This window comes from Somniosus microcephalus, chromosome 20, assembly GCF_052327205.1.
Source record: "Somniosus microcephalus isolate GS21.2 chromosome 20, FLI_Smic_1.0, whole genome shotgun sequence".
In the NCBI taxonomy this organism is placed as follows: domain Eukaryota; kingdom Metazoa; phylum Chordata; class Chondrichthyes; order Squaliformes; family Somniosidae; genus Somniosus; species Somniosus microcephalus.
The window spans coordinates 8,847,588-8,866,688 of NC_141006.1; the positions used below are offsets into that span (position 1 = coordinate 8,847,588).

Here is a 19,101-nt window from a genome sequence, read left to right on the forward strand (position 1 = left end):
GTGGGGTTGAGGGATGTGGGGTGAAGGTGCGGTTGAGGAATGTGTTGAGAAGGTTGGGCTGAGGGACATGGGGAGAAGGTTGTGTTGAGGGATGTGGTGAGAAGGTTCGGTTGAGGGACATGGGGAGAAGGTTGGGTTGAGGAATGTGGAGAGAAGGTTGGGTTGAGGAACGTGGGGAGAAGGTTTGGTTGAGGAACGTGTGGAGAAGTTTGGTTTGAGGGATGTGGGGAGAAGGTTGGGTTGAGGGATGTGGGGAGAAGGTTGGGTTGAGGGATGTGGGGAGATGGTTGGGTTGAGGGATGTGGGGAGAAGGTTGGGTTGAGGGATGTGGGGAGAAAGTTGGTTTGCGGGATGCGGGGAGAATGTTGGGTTGAGGGACATGGTGAGAAGTTTGTGTTGAGGGACGTGGGGAGAACGTTGGGTTGAGGGATGTGGTGAGAAGGTTGGGTTGACAGATGTGGTGAGAAGGTTGGTTTGCGGGATGTGGGGAGAAGGTTGGGTTGCGGGACGTGGTGAGAAGTTTGGATTGAGGGACATGGGGAGAAGGTTGGGTTGAGAGATATGGAGAGAAGGTTGGGTTGAGGGACGTGGGGAGAAGGTGGGTGGAGAGGCGTGGGGAGACGGTGGGTTGAAGGACATGGGGAGAAGGTTGGGTTGAGGGATATGGGGAGAAGGTTGGGTTATGGGATGTGGGGAGAAGGTTGGGTTGAGAGATATGGGGAGAAGGTTGTGGTGAGAGATATGGGGAGAAGGTTGGGTTGAGGGACGTGGGGAGAAGGTTGGCTTGAGGGATGTGGTGAGAAGGTTGGCTTGAGGGATGTGGTGAGAAGGTTGGCTTGAGGAATATGGTGAGAAGGTTGGGTTGAGGGACGTGGGGAGAAGGTTGGGTTGAGGGACATTTGGAGAGGTGGGGTTGAGGGATGTGGTGAGAAGGTTGGGTTGAGGGGTGTGGGGAGAAGGTTGGTTTGCGGGACGTGGGGAGAATGTTGGGTTGAGGGACGTGGTGAGAAGTTTGGGTTGAGGGACGTGGGGAGAAGGTTGGGTTGAGGGACGTAGTGAGATGGTTGGGTTGAGGGACATGTGGAGATGGTTGGGTTGAGGGATGTGGGGAGAAGGTTCGGTTGAGAGAGATGGGGAGAAGGTTGATTTGAGGTACGTGGAGAGAAGGTTGTGTTGAGGGACGTGGGGAGAAGGTTGGGTTGAGGGACGTGGGGTGACGGTGGGGTTGAGGGATGTGGTGAGAGGTTGGGTTGAGGAATATGGTGAGAAGGTTGGGTTGAAGGACGTGGGGAGAAGCTTGGGTTGAGGGACATGTTGAGAAGGTGGGGTTGAGGGACGTGGTGAGAAGGTTGGGTTGAGGGATGTGGGGAGAATGTTCGGTTGAGGGACGTGGTGAGATGGTTGGGTTGAGGGACATGTGGAGATGGTTGGGTTGAGGGATGTGGGGAGAAGGTTGGGTTGAGAGACGTGGTGAGAAGGTTGGATTGAGAGATATGGGGAGATGGTTGGGTTGAGGGACATGGGGAGAAGGTTGGGTTGAGGGACGTGGGGAGAAGGTGGGGTGAGGAATGTTGTGTGAAGGTTGTGTTGAGGGACATGGGGAGAAGGTTGGGTTGAGGGATGTGGGAAGAAGGTTGTGTTGAGGGACATGGGGAGAAGGTTGTGTTGAGGGATGTATGAAGAAGGTTGGGTTGAGGGACATGGGGAGTAGGTTGGATTGAGGAACGTGGGGAGAAGGTGGGGTTGAGGAATGTGTGGAGAAGGTTGGGTTGAGGAACGTGGGGAGAAGGTTGGGTTGAGGGACGTGGGGAGAAGGTTGGGTTGAGAGACATGGGGAGAAGGTGGGATGAGGAATGTGGTGAGAAGGTTGTGTTGAGGGACATGGGGAGAAGGTTGTGTTGAGGGACATGGGGAGAAGGTTGTGTTGAGGGATGTGGGAAGAAGGTTGGGTTGAGGGACATGGGGAGTAGGTTGGATTGAGGAACGTGGGGAGAAGGTGGGGTTGAGGAATGTGTGGAGAAGGTTGGGTTGAGGGACGTGGGGAGAAGGTTGGGTTGAGAGACATGGGGAGAAGGTGGGATGAGGAATGTGGTGAGAAGGTTGTGTTGAGGGACATGGGGAGAAGGTTGTGTTCAGGGACATGGCGAGAAGGTGGGTAGTTGAACTTGATCTACCTAATGTCCATCACCTGTTCCTGAAGAGTCTTGCGTTTAATGGTTTGGTCCTTTGACCAAATTAGGAGAAGGAGCACGATTTGGGTAAGAACATGAATTGATGACTAACAACCAAGCCCACTTAATGCAAAGCCATTGTTACTCGGGCTAACCAATCACTGGGATTTATCTCAACAGTTTCTTATTACAATCAGACTAGTTAAACCGATGACTTATTGGCTAAAGACACCTGGAAGTGTCAGGTTCACTCCCTGGTCTGTGATGAGTTTGCAGGAATAGGGTTTTAACTACAATTTGCCTCAGTGCCCCTGGGTTAGGGAGGGAGAAATCAGTCAGGGATCCCACTCCTAATCACTAGGCAGTGATCCAGTGACCCCTGCTGGACAGTGTGTGTTTGCACAACAAGTGAAAACAGGATTGGGCCTGGTTGTGATTCCTTCCATGGTTGAAAAGCCACCTGCACTAACTGTCCAACAATACTTGTGAAGAATTGCCCGTGGGCGAGATGTTGGTGCATTTGCAATATCATGCACATTTTCTGGGCAACGTGTTTTTAAAAGGAAGGATTGTTTATAATTCCTATTCTCCGTGTTACAGGGAACGATCTGCAATGATGCCTTGATGATGATGTTTTGTGGCCCATGTGAAATCTGTCGAATGGCTCGTGAGTTGCATAACCACAATGGGTAGTGCTGGTAAGAGAAGCAGCCACCTCCTTTTTAAAATAAAACTCTTCTCTTCCCCCACCCCCCCCACTTCCCCTTCATCCCCCCTCCAACCTCCCCCCCGCCCACACCCCCCCCCACCCGTGAATGTGCTCTTGTTGGGCGAGGATTCCATTGGCAGCAGCTGAACTCTTGAACTTTCCCCAAGAGCCTCGTCTTCCTGAGGCAGCGAGTGTGAGCAGACTGTCCAAGTTTGGTGGCATCGCAGCAAACTCCATCCTGCTCTCAGGTGATCTTCAGATCTCAGAATCCTACAGCACAGGAGGTCATCATTCAGCCCGGTGTACCTGTGCCGGCTCATCGAATGAGCTATCCAATGAGTCTCTCTCCTCTGCTCTTTCCCCAAAGCCCTGTAAGTTTTTACCCTTTGAATAGTTATCCAACTCCCTTTTGAAATCTGCTTCCACCTCCCTTTCAGGCAGCGCATTCCAGATCACAACAACTCGCTGCGTAAAAAAATTCTCCTCATCTCCCCCTGTTTTGTTTTTGTCAATTACCTTACATCTGTGTTCTCTGGTTTCCGACCCCCCTGCTACTGGAAACACGTACTCCTTATTTACTCTCTCAAAATCCCTCATCATTTTGAACGCCTGTATTAAATCACCCCTAACCTTCGCTGCTCCAAGGAGAACTATCCCAGCTCTGTGCACTTTCCTGCAAGGCTCACTGAGGAGCAATCAGGAGCTGGACGTTGGATGACTTTCCCCCACCCTGGCCCAGTGGTGACATCAGCTTAGACCTCACTGCTACCCCAGCCGAGATCAGCTAACTCAGGGCGGACGGGGGATTGAACCTGGGACTGTCCAGTCTGGCTAACTCGGTACTAAATCTTTGACTCCTCACTCTTGGTATCGCCTTGGTATCGTCAATCTTTAAGTCAATTCCCTTAGCCCCCACTTCTCTGAATTCACCACTCACTATCCTGCCCTCCTCCCTCAATCTCACTCTTCATGTAAACTCCCATATCCATACTGATTATTCACAACCTCGGCATCCTGCCAGAACCTGAGCTGAGCTTCAGACCTCCTCTACTCTCCATCACCAAGATCGCTTGGCTCCACCTCCACCCCAACCTCAGCCTCTCTGCAGCTGAAAACCTTACACACGCCTAGATTCCGCTCCTAGATTCAGCTACCCCATCACTGTCCTTCCCAGCCTCCGCCATGCACTATCTCCAACTTGCCCTGTCCTACACATCACCCTCATCCTCACTGACCTTCACTGGATCCCCGCCTCCCAGTATCTCATGTTTAAAATCCGCCTCCTTGTCTTTAAATCCCTCCATAACCTCACCCCACCCTACCTCTGCAATCTCCTCCATTCCTGTATCCCCCACCACCCCGCCCAACCAAACACTTTCCTCTGATTGACATTTGGAGTATTGTGCACAGTTCTGGTCTCCATGTTAAAAAAAGGATATAGAGGCACTGGAGAAGGTGCAAAACGATTCACAAGGATGATACCAGAACTGAGAGGTTATAACTATCAGGAGAGGCTGAACAGGCTGGGGCTCTTTTCTCTGGAAAGAGAAGGTTGAGGGGTGAGCTGATAGAGGGCTTTAAGATTCTGAAAGGGTTCGATAGGGTAGACGTAGAGAAGATGCTTCCACTTGTGGAGGAGTCTAAGGCTAGGGGCCATAAATTATAAGATAATCACCAATAAATCCAATAACGAATTCAGGAGAAACTTCTTTCCCCAGAGAGTGGGGAGAATGTGGAACTCGCTACCACAGGGAGTAGGTGAGGTGAATAGTATAGATACATTTAAGGAGAAGCTAGATTAAGTACATGAGTGAGAAAGGAATAGAAGGATATGTTGGTGGGGTTAGATGAAGGGTGGGAGGAGGCTCATGTGGAGCCTAAACACCAGCATAGACCAGCTGGGCCAATGGCCTGTTTCTGTGCTGTAAATACTATGTTGATTCTGTGTTAATGCCATGTCAGTTCTATGATTCTAGCCTCTTGTTCATTCCCTCTCCCTTCCAGCATTGCTGGCAGAGCCATCAGCTGCCTGGGTTCTGACTCTGGAATTACCTCCCAAACTCCCTCTGTCTCTCTGGTCCTTTAAAAAACTTCTTCAAAATCCATCTCTTGACCAAGCTTTTGGTCACTTCTAACTTATCTTTCATGGCCCGGGATCTGTGAAGCATTGTGAGGTGTTTTTCACATTTGAGGCACGATACAAAGGAGGTGTTGTTGTTGTTGTGCTGCAGTGCCATTAATCAGGGGCTCTGAAACCCGAGAGTTTGTTTATACGATGCAGACCATCCACACGGTCACTGCATTGCACAGGCTGCATAGACTAGGCTTGTATTCCCTTGAGTTTAGAAGATCGAGTGGTGATCTAATCGAGGTGTTTAAAATGATAAAGGAATTCAGTAGAGTAGATTGAGAGAAACTATTTCCTCTGATGGGGAAATCTAGAACAAGGGGACACAATCTTAAAATTAAAACAGGAAGCACAACTTCACACAAAGGGCAGTGAAAATCTGGAACTCTCCCCCAAAAGGCTGTGGATGCTGGGAACAATTGGAGCTTTCGAGACTGAGATCGGTAGATTTCTGTTGGGTGAGGGTATCAAGGGATATGGAGCGAAGGTGGGTAAATGGGGTTGAGGTACAGATCAGCCATAATCTGATTGAATGACGAAACAGGCTTGAGGGGCTGAACGGCCTCCTCCTGTTCCTATGACTCTGGAAGCTCTGGGATCGTGGTCCCTGTGAAGTTGAATGTGGCCTGAATGTTGAGGCCACAATGAACAGGCACAGTAAAAGGGAGGTGGAGCTCACTGCTCAGGGTCAGCTCCAGTATCCAACAGCCATTAGACTGGATCAAACAGCAGGGCAGTTCCTCAAACACACTCAGTGCCTGGCCGGTCTTTACAACGGGCTGTCTGAATACTTGTAAACTCTCAACCAGACGTACAAATCTGCATTATATCAAAATAAAGGTATTATTTCCCATTTCTGAGTGTGATTAATAGCCTGCAATCAATTTTCATCCGCACTCAGAACTGATGTCCTTTCCCCACTCCGGCTCTGATCCTATTCCAGACCCACACCGGCTATGATCCTATTCCAGACCCACTCCGGCTCTGATCCTATTCCAGACCCACTCTGGCTCTGATCCTATTCCAGACCCACTCTGGCTCTGATCCTATTCCAGACCCACTCCGGCTCTGATCCTACTCCAGATCCACTCCGGCTCTGATCCTATTCCAGACCCACTCCGGCTCTGATCCTATTGCAGACCCACTCCGGCTCTGATCCTATTCCAGACCCACTCCGACTATGATCCTATTCCAGACCCACTCCGGCTCTGATCCTATTCCAAACCCACTCCGGCTCTGATCCTATTCCAGACCCACTCCGGCTATGATCCTATTCCAGACCCACTCCGGCTCTGATCCTATTCCAGACCCACTCCGGCTATGATCCTATTCCAGGCCCATTCCGGCTCTGATCCTATCCCAGACACACACTGGCTATGATCCTATCCCAGACCCACTCCGGCTATGATCCTATTCCAGACCCACTCCAGCTATGATCCTATTCCAGACCCACTCCGGCTCTGATCCTATTCCAGACCCACTCCGGCTCTGATCCTATTCCAGACCCACTCCGGCTCTGATCCTATTCCAGACCCACTCCGGCTCTGATCCTATTCCAAACCCACTCTGGCTCTGATCCTATTCCATCCCACTCTGGCTCTGATCCTATTCCAGACCCACTCCGGTTCTGATCCTATTCCAGATCCACTCCGGCTCTGATCCTATTCCAGACCCACTCCGGCTCTGATCCTATTCCAGACCCACTCTGGCTCTGATCCTACTCCAGATGCACTCCGGCTCTGATCCTATTCCAGACCCACTCCGGCTTCACTTGGCCAGTGCTGGGACTAGAATCCTGGTGAATCGAATAACTAGGGCTGTAGAGAGGGCTTTAAACTAATTAGTAGGGGGGAGGTTTTAAGAGAGTGAAAAATAAAAATGACAGCGGAGAAGGCAATAGAGCAAGGTAGCAGTGGGGGAATTAAAAACCAGAGCGTGTCAGGTAGGGACAGAATGTATAATGATAAAGGTAAAGTAGTAAAAGGGGTAAAAGCAGGAATAAATTGTCAGAAAACATATTTGAAAGTTCTTTATCTGAATGCACGCAGCATTCGTAACAAAATTGACGAGTTGACAGTGCAAATAACTACACATGGGTATGATCTGGTGGCCATTACGGAAACATGGCTGCAAGATAATCATGACTGGGAACTAAACATACAAGGGTATTTGACAATTAGGAAGGACAGACAGGAAGGAAAGGGAGGTGGGGTTGCTATGTTAATCAAGGATGGAATCACTGCAATAGTCAGAAATGATATTGGGTCAAAGGATCAGGATAGTGAAACAGTTTGGGTGGAGATAAGGAATAATAAGGGGAAAAAGTCACTAGTGGGCGTAGTCTATAGGCCTCCTAACAGTTGCAACTCTGTTGGTCGGAGTATAAATCAGGAAATAGTTGGGGCTTGTAATAAGGGAACAGCTATAATCATGGGGGATTTTAACTTTCATATTGACTGGACTAATCAAATTGGGCATGGCAGCATTGAGGAAGAGTTTATAGAGTGTATTAGGGACGGGTTCCTTGAGCAGTATGTAACTGAACCAACCAGGGGGCAGGCAATCTTAGATCTGGTCCTGTGTAATAAGACAGGATTAATAAAAAATGTCCTAGTAAAGGATCCCCTTAATATGGTTGAATTCCAAATTCAGTTTGAGGGTGAGAGAGTTGGATCTCAAACCAGCGTACTTAGCTTAAATAAAGGAGACTATGAAGGTATGAGAGTAGAATTGACTAAAGTGGACTGGGAAAACAGATTAAAGTGTAAGACGGTACAAGAGCAGTGGTCTACATTCAAGGAGATATTTCACATCTTTCAAGATAAATATATTCCACTGAGGAAAAAGGGGAGTAAAAGAAAAGACAGCCACCCGTGGCTTAGTAAAGTAATAAAGGGTAGTATTCGACTGAAAACAAGGGCATATAAATTAGCCAAATCTAGTGGGAGGATAGAAGATTGGGAAGCATTTAAAAGCCAACAAACAATAACTAAAAGATTAATTAAGAAAGGGAAGATAGATTATGAAAGTAAACTAGCAAAAAATATAAAAACAGATAACAAGAGTTTCTACAGCTATATAAAAAGAAAAAGGGTGGCTAAAGTGAACGTTGGTCCCTTAGAGGATGGGACCAGGAAACTAGTGGTGGGGAACATGGAGATGGCAAAGACGCTGAACAAATATTTTGTATCAGTCTTTACAGTAGAGGACACTAAAAATATCCCAACACTGGACAAACAGGGGGCAATTGGGGGGGAGGAGCTAAACACGATTAAAATCACTAAAAAGAGATGGTACTCAGTAAAATAATGGGACTTAAGGCGGATAAATCCCCCGGACCTGATGGCCTACATCCTAGGGTCTTGAGAGAAGTGGCGGTAGGGATTGTGGATGCATTGGTGATCATTTTCCAGAACTCCCTGGACTCAGGAAAGGTCCCGGCAGATTGGAAAACTGCTAATGTAACACCCTTATTTAAGAAGGGAAGTAGACAAAAAGCTGGAAACTATAGACCAGTTAGCCTAACATCTGTGGTTGGCAAAATGTTGGAGTCCATTATTAAGGAAACAGTATCAGAGCATTTGGATAAACATAATTTAATAGGACAGAGTCAGCATGGTTTTACGAAGGGGAAGTCATGTTTGACAAATTTGCTCGAATTCTTTGAGGATGTAACATACAGGGTGGATAAAGGGGAACCAGTGGATGTAGTGTATTTGGACTTCCAAAAGGCATTTGACAAGGTTCCACACAAAAGATTACTGATCAAGATAAAAAATCACAGGATTGGGGGTAATATACTGGCATGGGTGGAAGATTGGCTATCTAACAGAAAACAAAGAGTTGGGATAAATGGTTCGTTCTCGGGCTGGCAATCAGTAACTAGTGGTGTCCCACAGGGATCAGTGCTGGGACCCCAACTCTTTACAATCTATATTAACGATTTGGAGGAAGGGACCGAGTGCAACATATCCAAGTTTGCTGACGATACAAAGATGGGAGGGAAAGCAGTGAGTGAGGAGGACATAAAAAACCTGCAAAAGGACATAGACAGGCTAAGTGAGTGGGCAGAGATTTGGCAGATGCAATATAATGTTGGAATGTGTGAGGTTATGCACTTTGGCGGAAAAAATCAAAGAGCAAGTTCTTATCTAAATGGAGAGAAACTGCAAAGGGCTACAGTACAAAGGGATCTGGGAGTCCTGGTACATGAAACACAAAAAGTTAGTATGCAGGTGCAGCAGGTGATCAGGAAGGCCAATGGAATCTTGGCTTTTATTGCAAGGGGGATGGAGTATAAAAACAGGGAAGTCTTGCTGCAGTTATGCAGGGTATTGGTGAGGCCACACCTGGAATACTGCGTACAGTTTTGGTTTCCATATTTAAGAAAAGATATACTTGCTCTCAAGGCGGTTCAGAGAAGGTTCACTCGGTTGATTCCAGAGATGAGGGGGTTGACGTATGAGGAAAGGTTGAATAGGTTGGGACTCTACTCATTGGAGTTCAGAAGAATGAGAGGCGATCTTATCGAAACATATAAGATTGTGAGGGGGCTTGATGGGATGGATGCGGTGAGGATGTTTCCACTGATGGGTGAGACTAGAACTAGGGGGCACAATCTTAGAATAAGGGGCTGCCCTTTCAAAACTGAGATGAGGAGAAACTTCTTCACTCAGAGGGTAGTAAATCTATGGAATTTGCTACCCCAGAGAGCTGTGGAAGCTGCAACATTAAATAAATTTAAAATGGAGATAGACAGTTTCCTAGCAGATAAGGGAATTAGGGGTTACGGGGAGAGGGCAGGGAAGTGGACGTGAGTCTAGATTCCGATCAGCCATGATCCTATTGAATGGCGGAGCAGCCCGAGGGGCTGTATGGTCTACTCCTGCTCCTATTTCTTATGTTCTTATGTTCTTATTCCAGACCCACTCCGGCTCTGATCCTATTCCAGACCCACTCCGGCTATGATCCTATTCCAGACCCACTCCGGCTCTGATCCTATTCCAGACCCACTCCGGCTCTGATCCTATTCCAAACCTACTCCGGCTCTGATCCTATTCCAGACCCACTCCAGCTCTGATCCTATTCCAGACCCACTCCGGCTCTGATCCTATTCCAGACCCACTCCGGCTCTGATCCTATTCCAGACCCACTCCGGCTCTGATCCTATTCCAGACCCACTCCGGCTCTGATCCTATTCCAGACCCACTCCGGCTCTGATCCTATTCCAGACCCACTCTGGCTCTGATCCTATTCCAGACCCACTCCGGCTCTGATCCTATTCCAGACCCACTCCGGCTCTGATCCTATTCCAGACCCACTCAGGCTCTGATCCTATTCCAGACCCACTCCGGCTCTGATCCTATTGCAGACCCACTCCGGCTCTGATCCTATTCCAGACCCACTCTGGCTCTGATCCTATTCCAGACCCACTCCGGCTCTGATCCTATTGCAGACCCACTCCGGCTCTGATCCTATTCCAGACCCACTCTGGCTCTGATCCTATTCCAGACCCACTCCGGCTCTGATCCTATTCCAGACCCACTCCGGCTCTTATCCTATTCCAGACCCACTTCGGCTCTGATCCTATTCCAGACCCACTCTGGCTCTGATCCTATTCCAGACCCACTCCGGCTCTTATCCTATTCCAGACCCACTCCGGCTCTGATCCTATTCCAGACCCACTCTGGCTCTGATCCTATTCCAGACCCACTCCGGCTCCGATCCTATTCCAGACCCACTCCGGCTCTGATCCTATTCCAGACCCACTCTGGCTCTGATCCTATTCCAGACCCACTCCGGCTCTGATCCTATTCCAGACCCACTCCGGCTCTGATCCTATTCCAGACCCACTCCGGCTCTGATCCTATTCCAGACCCACTCCAGCTCTGATCCTATTCCAAACTGACTCCGGCTCTGATCCTATTCCAGACCCACTCTGGCTCTGATCCTATTCCAGACCCACTCCGGCTCTGATCCTATTCCAGATCCACTCCGGCTCTGATCCTATTGCAGCCGCTGTCCAGTTTTGGGCTGGTGATAGTTTGAAACTCTACAAAAATGTAGAAAAAGGACATGCATTTATTTAGCACCTTTCACAACCTCAGGATGTCCAAAGCGCTTTACATCCAATGAAGTACTTTTTGAAGTGTAGTCACTGTTGTAACGTCGGAAATGCTGCAGCCAATTTGTGCACAGCAAGCTCCCACACACAGCAATGTGATAATGACCAGAGAATCTGTTTTAGGTGTTGGTTGTCTCCCCACTACACGTGGAGGCAGTAGGGTAAACGCACACTCAACATGCACAATGGAGACCACCTCTAATTGTCCTCAACAGCAGATTAATAACTAAATCAGTTGGTTCAGTTGGTTAAAGCTACTGAAGGTCTGAGCCGGGGGAGCAGAGGGGCTGGGTTCAATTCTCCGTCCATGTTTAGACAGCTGATCTCAGTTTGAATGGCACTAGGGGAGCTATCATTGGTCTCACTGCCCCATATTGGGAAGGGGGGAAATCAGCCAAGGTTCCTGCTCCTGGTCATTGTCCAGCAACTCCACACTGGACGGTACCCATGTCTGTGGCGGCTGGATGGCTTAAGCTATGAAAAAGGAATGGTGCAAGCAGACTGATGATCCTTAACTGCTCCTAAACAGTCCTATGAGCATATGGATCGGTCCTGATTTGAAGGGAGCCGGGCAGGGTCTGACTCACAGGGTCGCCCACAAGTACCTGGCGATCTGGGGACAACAGCATGAGAATCTGTAGCTTTAGTCTGGTTCTAGATGCTCGGGGATTGGGGTCTATGTGAAGCTCAATGCAAAGCCAAACCCTGAATTTTAAGGTCACAATGAACGGGCAAGATAAAAGAGCACTGGATCTCAGCGATACTGCTCAGCATCAGCTACAGCCTTCAAACCGCAGGGTAGAACCTCACTCGACAACAGCAACCTGCATTTATATAGCACCTTTAATTTAGTAAAACATCCCAAGGCGCGTCAAAAGGAGTGTTATCAAACAAAAACTGACACTGAGCTGACAAGGAGCTACCAGGACAGGTGACCAAAAGCTGGGTCAAAGAGGTCGGTTTTAAGGAGCTTCTTAAAGGAGGAGAGAGGCGGAGAGATTGAGGGCGGGAATTCCAGAACTTCGGGCCTAGGCAGCTGAAGGCACCGCCATCAATGGTGGAGCGATTAAGATTGGAGATGCGCAAGAGGCGAGAATTGGAGGAGCGCAGCGATCTCGAAGGCTTGTAGTGCTGGAGGAGGTTACAGAGATAGGGAGGGCAAGGCCATGGAGAGAATTGAAAACAACGATGATCATTTTAAAATTGAGGCGTTGCCAGACCAGGAGCCAGTGTAGGTCAGCAAGCACAGGTGTGATAGGTGAACGGGACTTGGTGCGATTAGGATACGGGCAGCAGAGTTTTGGATGAGCCCAAGTTTTCAGTGGGTGGAATGTGGGAGGCCATCCAGGAGTGCGTTGGAATAGTCAATTCTAGAGGTAACAAAGGCATGGGTGAGGGTTTCAGCAGCAGATGAGCTGAGGCAGGGGCGGAGTCGGGCGATGTTACGGAGGTGGAAGTAGGTGGTCTTAGTGATGGAATGGATATGAGATCGGAAGCTCATCTCAGGGTCAAACACAACACCAAGGTTGCGAACGATGTGGCTCAGCTTCAGACAGTTGCCAGGGAGAAGGGCGGAAATGGTGGGCAGGGAACAGAGTTTGTATCGGGGACCGAAGACAATGGCTTCAGACAACTAAACAATATTTACTTGGAGGAAATTACTGCTCATCCAATACTGGATGTCGGACAAGCAATGTGACAAATCAGAGACAGTGGAGGGGTCAAGAGAGGTGGTGGTGAGGTAGAGCTGGCTGCCCTCAATGTACATGTGGAAACTGACATGTTTTCGGATTATGTCACCAAGGGGCAGCATGCAGATGAAAAATAGGAGGGAGCCAAGGATAGATCCTTGGGGGACACCAGAGGTAACGATGTGGGAGCAGGAAGAGAAGTCATTGCCGGCGATTCTCTGGCTACGATTAGACAGATAAGAATGGAACCAGACGAGTGCTGTCCCACCCAGCTGGACGACGGTGGAGAAGTGTTGGAGAAGGGTGGAGTGGTCAACCGTGTCAAAGGCTGCAGACAAGTCAAGAAGGACGAGGAGGGATAGTTTACCATGATCACAGTCACATAGGATGTCATTTGTGACTTTGATCAGGGCTGTTTCAGTGCTGTGGCGGAGTGGAAACCTGATTAGATGGACTCAAACGTGGAATTGCAGGAAAGATGGGCATGGATTTGGGAGGCGACAACATGATCAAGGACTTGGGAGAGGAAAGGGAAGTTGGAGATGGGGTGGTAGTTTGCAGGGGCAGAGGGGTTAAGGGTGCATTTTTTTGGAGAGGGGTGATGACGGCAGATTTGAAGAAATGGGGGGACAGTACCTGAGGAGAGAGAACCATTAACAATATCAGCTAACATGGGGCTCAGGAAGGGAAGTTGGCTGGTCAACTGTTTGGTGGGAATAGGGTCGAGGGAGCAGGATGTGGGTCTCGTGGGCAAGATGAGCTCAGACAGTACACGATGGCAGATGGGATAGAATTTATTGAAAGATGGGAGTTCAGGGTTAGTGTAACGTTCGTGTGTAATTGAGACACGGACTGCAGAAGTTGGTTATAACAGGTGTTTACTGAATGGAGACAAAACTGGAACTACTATGCAAAGTTACTTCACAGGCTTATATACAGGGGTGGTCACTACTGGTACTGCAGTATACAGGGGCTGCAGAATATAGGGCTAAAAATTCAGTTTGGGGCGCCAAGCTCGCCTGGGCGCCGGAATTGCCGCTGCACGCGGAGCCACTTGCGCCATCGGGATATTCAGTTTCAGCGCCCCAAGTGGAAGCTGGCCGCTAAACAAGGCTTTCGGCGCCCCGCTTGGGGCGCTGAAACTGAATATCGGCGCGCAAAGTGCCGCAGCGCCACCCGCTGCGGCACGGCAGGCTGCGGTACTGCAGGCCTTCCTCCCACTGTTAAGGGGGAGGTGCCTGCAACAGCGCGATCCCCGCTCGCGAGTGCCGGCAAATGAGCCCGGCACCAAGGAGAAGTGCCGGGCTCTCGGGAAACAGCCGGCAATGCCGCGGGGGGGGGGGGGGGGGGGGGGTGTCGGAGGCCGGGGACGGAGGTGCTGGCAGGCGGCCACCGAAAAAGCGGCCGGCCGCACCTCCACCTTAACTCGCCCCACTACCGCCACAGGTAGGCCCCTGTGTACCGGTCGCTATTTGCGGCCGGCGCGGAAGAGGCAGGCGCGACCTAATATGGCGCTCGGGGCGGTAGCGGGGCGCTGCGCACACTGATGACGTCATCGGTGGCGGCGCAGCGCTACAGGCTAACGCCACCATTAGCGCCCCGCTAAATATCGCGGTGGTTGTGGCCAGAGGCGCTAAAGCCTCTGAGTGGCCTCTTTGGGCGCAAACTGGTGGCGCAAGCAACTGAATTTCTAGGCCATAGTTCCTTCTTCAAGGTACATACACTACAGGAGGGGCAGTGGGGAACATTAGTGAACCAGTTGGGTTTTTACAACAATCCAAAAACTTCATGGTCACTTTTGTTGATACCAGTTTCTTATTTCCAGATTTTTTTTAATAAACTGAAATCAAATTCTCAAACTCTGTGGTGGGATTTGAACGTGCATTCTCTGTGTTATTGCTCCAGTAATGGAGAAACAGACAGTGCTTCTGCTCTGGATTATTATCCAAGGACCCAAAGTTGAAATGTGCGTCTGGGCATTGGATGAGGACAGGAGTGGGCTTAGCTGTGAGGCCTTCATGATTGAATAGCCAACTAAAACTCAATGTTTCGGATCACGCTTGAGAAAAGGCAACTTGGACAGGGTACAGGAGAGTGATCGACGCCCACGGGAGAGCACTGAGGGAAAAGATTCTAGATTTTGACACAGTGATTTTTGCTTGTTACAGATGCTGCATGGAAGGACCAAGTCTCCGTATCAAGATCGACGTGTGTTCTGATACAGATTAATGTGTATCGCGACATAGATCAATGTGTGTCCTAATAAAGATTGATGTGTATCTGAAACAACTGAAGTGTGCCGTCCCCCTCTCCGACCCCCAGTCCGACTGTCCCCCGCTTCGTCGTCCCCAGCACCGACTGTCCTTAGTTCCAGCTTTAACCACAGCCTCTTAACCCTGAGAGAAAAGTCCGAGGGGTTGTTTTAAATTAACAATGAACAGGAGATTGGAACATGACACTTGTATGATTTGGCCAGTGCACCTGAATCTGTTGTGTACAGTCCGTTTTCTGGCTGTGGGAGAGACGTATTGTCAAGTTCATGTCCCTGTATCATGTCTCCCACTGGGTGTTCCCTTTCACTGTAAGCACAGCTTTGTGGGTGAGGAGCACTGTAGAAATGGAACTTCTTGTCTCCCTGACTGAGTGTGTGTTTCACCCCCTTGATGTGCAAGGCCCTGTCCACATCTGAGATTTGATGGATCCCATCGCTTGAACAGTCAGAGAGCTGAAATCTTGCAGAGACGTTGGACGTAAACCAGCCAAGCACCGATGTCCAACAGGAGCTCTATCCCCGGATTTCACAAGATGCACTGAGCACCAGGAGAAGGGCCGGTGTTACCCCCTCGGTCCCCCCCACCGCAGGTCCCCTCAGTCACCCCCCCAAAACTCAGTCACCTCCTTGGTCCCCCCCGCCCCCCCCGGTCCCCTCAGTCACCACCCCCCCCAAACTCGGTCACCTCCTCGGTCCCACCCCCCCCGGTCCCCTCAGTCACCACCCCCCCCAAACTCGGTCACCTCCTCGGTCCCACCCCCCCCAGTCCCCTCAGTCACCACCCCCCCCAAACTCGGTCACCTCCTCGGTCCCACCCCCCCCGGTCCCCTCAGTCACCACCCCCCCCAAACTCGGTCACCTCCTCGGTCCCACCCCCCCCGGTCCCCTCAGTCACCACCCCCCCCAAACTCGGTCACCTCCTCGGCCCCACCCCCCCCGGTCCCCTCAGTCACCACCCCCCCCAAACTCGGCCACCTCCTCGGTCCCACCACCTCAGTCACACACTCGGTTATCCCCCCACGGTCACCCTCTCTGTCGCACCCCTCAGTCACACCCTCGGACCCCCTCGTTCACCCCCTCTGCAGTCACCCCTCGGTCAACCCCTCGGTCAACCCCTTGGCCCCTCCTTGGTCACACCCAACAGTCACACCCTCTGTCACACCCCTTGGTCAACGCTCACTCTCCCCCCTCCTCGGTACCCCTTCAGTCACCTCCCCCCCCCTCAGTCACCCCCCTCACTCGCCCCCTGTCACCCCCTTCAGTCACCCCCTCGCTCCCCACATGGTCACCCCCCACCTCAGTTCCCCCCTCGGTCCGGTCCGCCCCCCTCCCCAGTCACCCCTCCTCGGTCCGCCCGTCGGTCCCCCTCCCTTCAGTCACCCACTTTGTCCCCCCCCCCTCGGTCAACCCCCTTGGTCCCCTGCACTGTCACTCCCTCAGTCACCCCCCAATCACCCCATCGGTTCCCCCCTCAGTCCCCCCCTCCCCCCTCGGTTCCTCCCCCCGATCACCTGCCTCAGTCCCTCCCTCACTCCCCCCTCAGTCCCTCCCTCACTCCCCCCCCGGTTCTCCCCTCCCCTCGCTCCACCACCCCGATCCCCTCCCTCAGTTCCCCCCTCCCCTCCTCGCTCCCCCCCGATCCCCTCCCACAGTCTCTCCCTCACTCCCCCCTCGGTTCTCCGCTCCCCTCCCCCCCCTCGCTCCCGCCCCCCTGATCCCCTCCCTCAGTTCCCCCCTCACTCCCCCCTCGGCTCTCCGCTCCCCTCCCCCCTCGCTCCCCCCGATCCCCTCCCTCACTCCCCCCTCACTCCCCCCTCGGTTCCCCCCTCCCCTCCCTTGGTTCCCCCCCGATCCCCTCGCTCAGTCTCTCCCTCACTCCCCCCTCAGTTCCCCCCTCCCCTCCCCCCCTCGCTCCCCCCCCCGATCCCCTCCCTCAGTCCCCCCTCGATTCCCCCCTCCCTCACTCCCCCCTCACTCCCCCCTCGGTTCCCCCCTCCCCTCCCCCCCTCGCTCCCCCCCCCCCCCGATCCCCTCCCTCAGTCCCCCCTCGGTTCCCCCCTCCCTCACTCCCCCCGATCCCCTCCCTCACTCCCCCCTTGGTTCCCCCCTCCCCTCCCCCCCTGATCCCCTTCCCCCCTCCCCCCCCCGATCACCTCCCTCACTCCCCCCTCGGTTCCCCCCTCGCCTCACCCCTCGCTGCCCCCCCTGATCCCCTCCCTCAGTCCCCCCTCGGTTCTCCCCTCCCCTCCCCCCTCGCTCCCTCCCGATCCCCTCCCTCACGATCCCCTCCCTCACTCCTCCCTCACTCGCCCCTCGGTCCCCCCGATCCCCTCCCTCAGTCCCCCCTCGGTTCTCCCCTCCCCTCCCCCCTCGCTCCCCCCCGATCCCCTCCCTCACTCCTCCCTCACTCGCCCCTCGGTCCCCCCGATCCCCTCCCTCAGTCCCCCCTCGGTTCTCCCCTCCCTCCCTCACTCCACTCCCCCCCATCCCCTACCTCAGTCCCCCCTCACTCCCCCCTCAGTTCCCCCCTCCCTTCTCCCTCTCGCTCACCCCCCATCCCCTCCCTCATTCCCCCGTCACTCTCCCCTCGGTTCCCCCCTCCCCTCCCCCCCCTCACACCCCCCTCCCTCACTCCCCCCTCGGTTCTCCCCTCCCTCCCTCACTCCACTCCCCCCCTCGCTCGCCCCCCCCATCCCCTACCTCAGCCCCCCTCACTCCCCCCTCAGTCCCCCCTCAGTTCCCCCCTCCCTTCCCCCCTCGCTCACCCCCCATCCCCTCCCTCACTCCCCCCTTGGTTCTCCCCTCCCCTCCCCCCCTCGCTCCCCCCCGATCCCCTCCCTCAGTCCCCCCCTCGGTTCTCCGCTCCCCTCCCCCCTCGCTCCCCCCCGATCCCCTCCCTCAGTCCCCCCCTCAATCCCCCCTCAGTTCCCCCCTCCCCTCCCCCTCGCTCCCCCACTCAATCCCCTCCCTCACCCCCCCTCGGTTCTCCCCTCCCCTCCCCCCCGATCCCCTCCCTCAGTCCCCCCCTCACTCCCCCCTCAGTTCCCCCCTCCCCTCCCCCCCTCGCTCACCCCCCATCCCCTCCCTCATTCCCCCCGTCACTCTCCCCTCGGTTCCCCCCTCCCCTCCCCCCCCGATCCCCTCCCTCAGCCCCCCCTCGGTTCTCCCCTCAGTAACACCTTCCATGACCAGAGCTCCTCTCCTCAATACCCTGAGATTTATATAAAAATTGGTTCCTGCACCGACCAATCAGCTCACTCGATCAGGACAATTGATTTGAAATATTGATATGACCGCATCGTACAAGCAGGTAGAAAACAATGTTTCCATTGTTACACAAAATGTTTCGTTACAACAACAACTTGCACTTATATCGCACCTTTAACCTAGTAAAACGTCCCACAGGAGTGTTATTAAACAAAATTTGACACCGAGACGTGGATATTCGGACAGGTGAGGTAGGTTTTAAGGAGCATCTTCAAGGAGGAGAGAGAGGTAGAGAGGCGGAGAGGTTTAGGGGGGGAATTCCAGAGCTTGGGGCCCAGGTAGCTGAAGGCACGGCCACCAATGGTGGGCCAAAGAAAACCGGGGATGTGCAAGAGGCCAGAATTGGAGGAGCGCTGCGATCTCGGAGGGTTGTAGGACTGGAGAAGGTTACAGAGAAAGGGAAGGGCGAGGCCATGGAGGGATTTGAAAAATGGATAAGAATTTTAAATTTGAGGTGTTGCTAGACCAGGAGCCAATGGAGGTCAGTAGAGCAGAGGGGTGATGGGAGAACGAGATTTGGTGCCAGTTAGGCTTTTCTAATATAATTGTAAAATCATTTTGTGTTGATTTTGATATCTCTGCAAGTTTCTTTTCATACTCCCTTTTTGTAGCTCTTACTGTCTGTTTTGTCAATTTTTGTTGTTCTTTGTATCTTTCCCAGTTGCCAGGATCTGTGCTAGTTTTTGCATTTTTGTCTGCTTTTTCTTTTAGTTTTATGCTGTCCCTTACCTCTTTAGTC

The 19,101-nt window shown here is 52.3% G+C and overlaps 1 protein-coding gene across 1 annotated transcript in view; it reads left to right on the forward strand.

The window, feature by feature from the left end:
- The window catches only part of LOC147103045 (cornifelin-like), an 87,455-nt gene extending 72,343 nt beyond the window's left edge, over window positions 1-15,112 (forward strand). Inside the window, exons 4-5 of the mRNA XM_085962318.1 lie at window positions 2,772-2,869; window positions 14,992-15,112. Coding sequence (XP_085818444.1) covers window positions 2,772-2,864 — 93 coding nt within the window. The 3' untranslated portion in view covers window positions 2,865-2,869; window positions 14,992-15,112. The remainder of the gene's footprint in view (window positions 1-2,771; window positions 2,870-14,991) is intronic.
- Window positions 15,113-19,101: the final 3,989 nt, after the last annotated feature.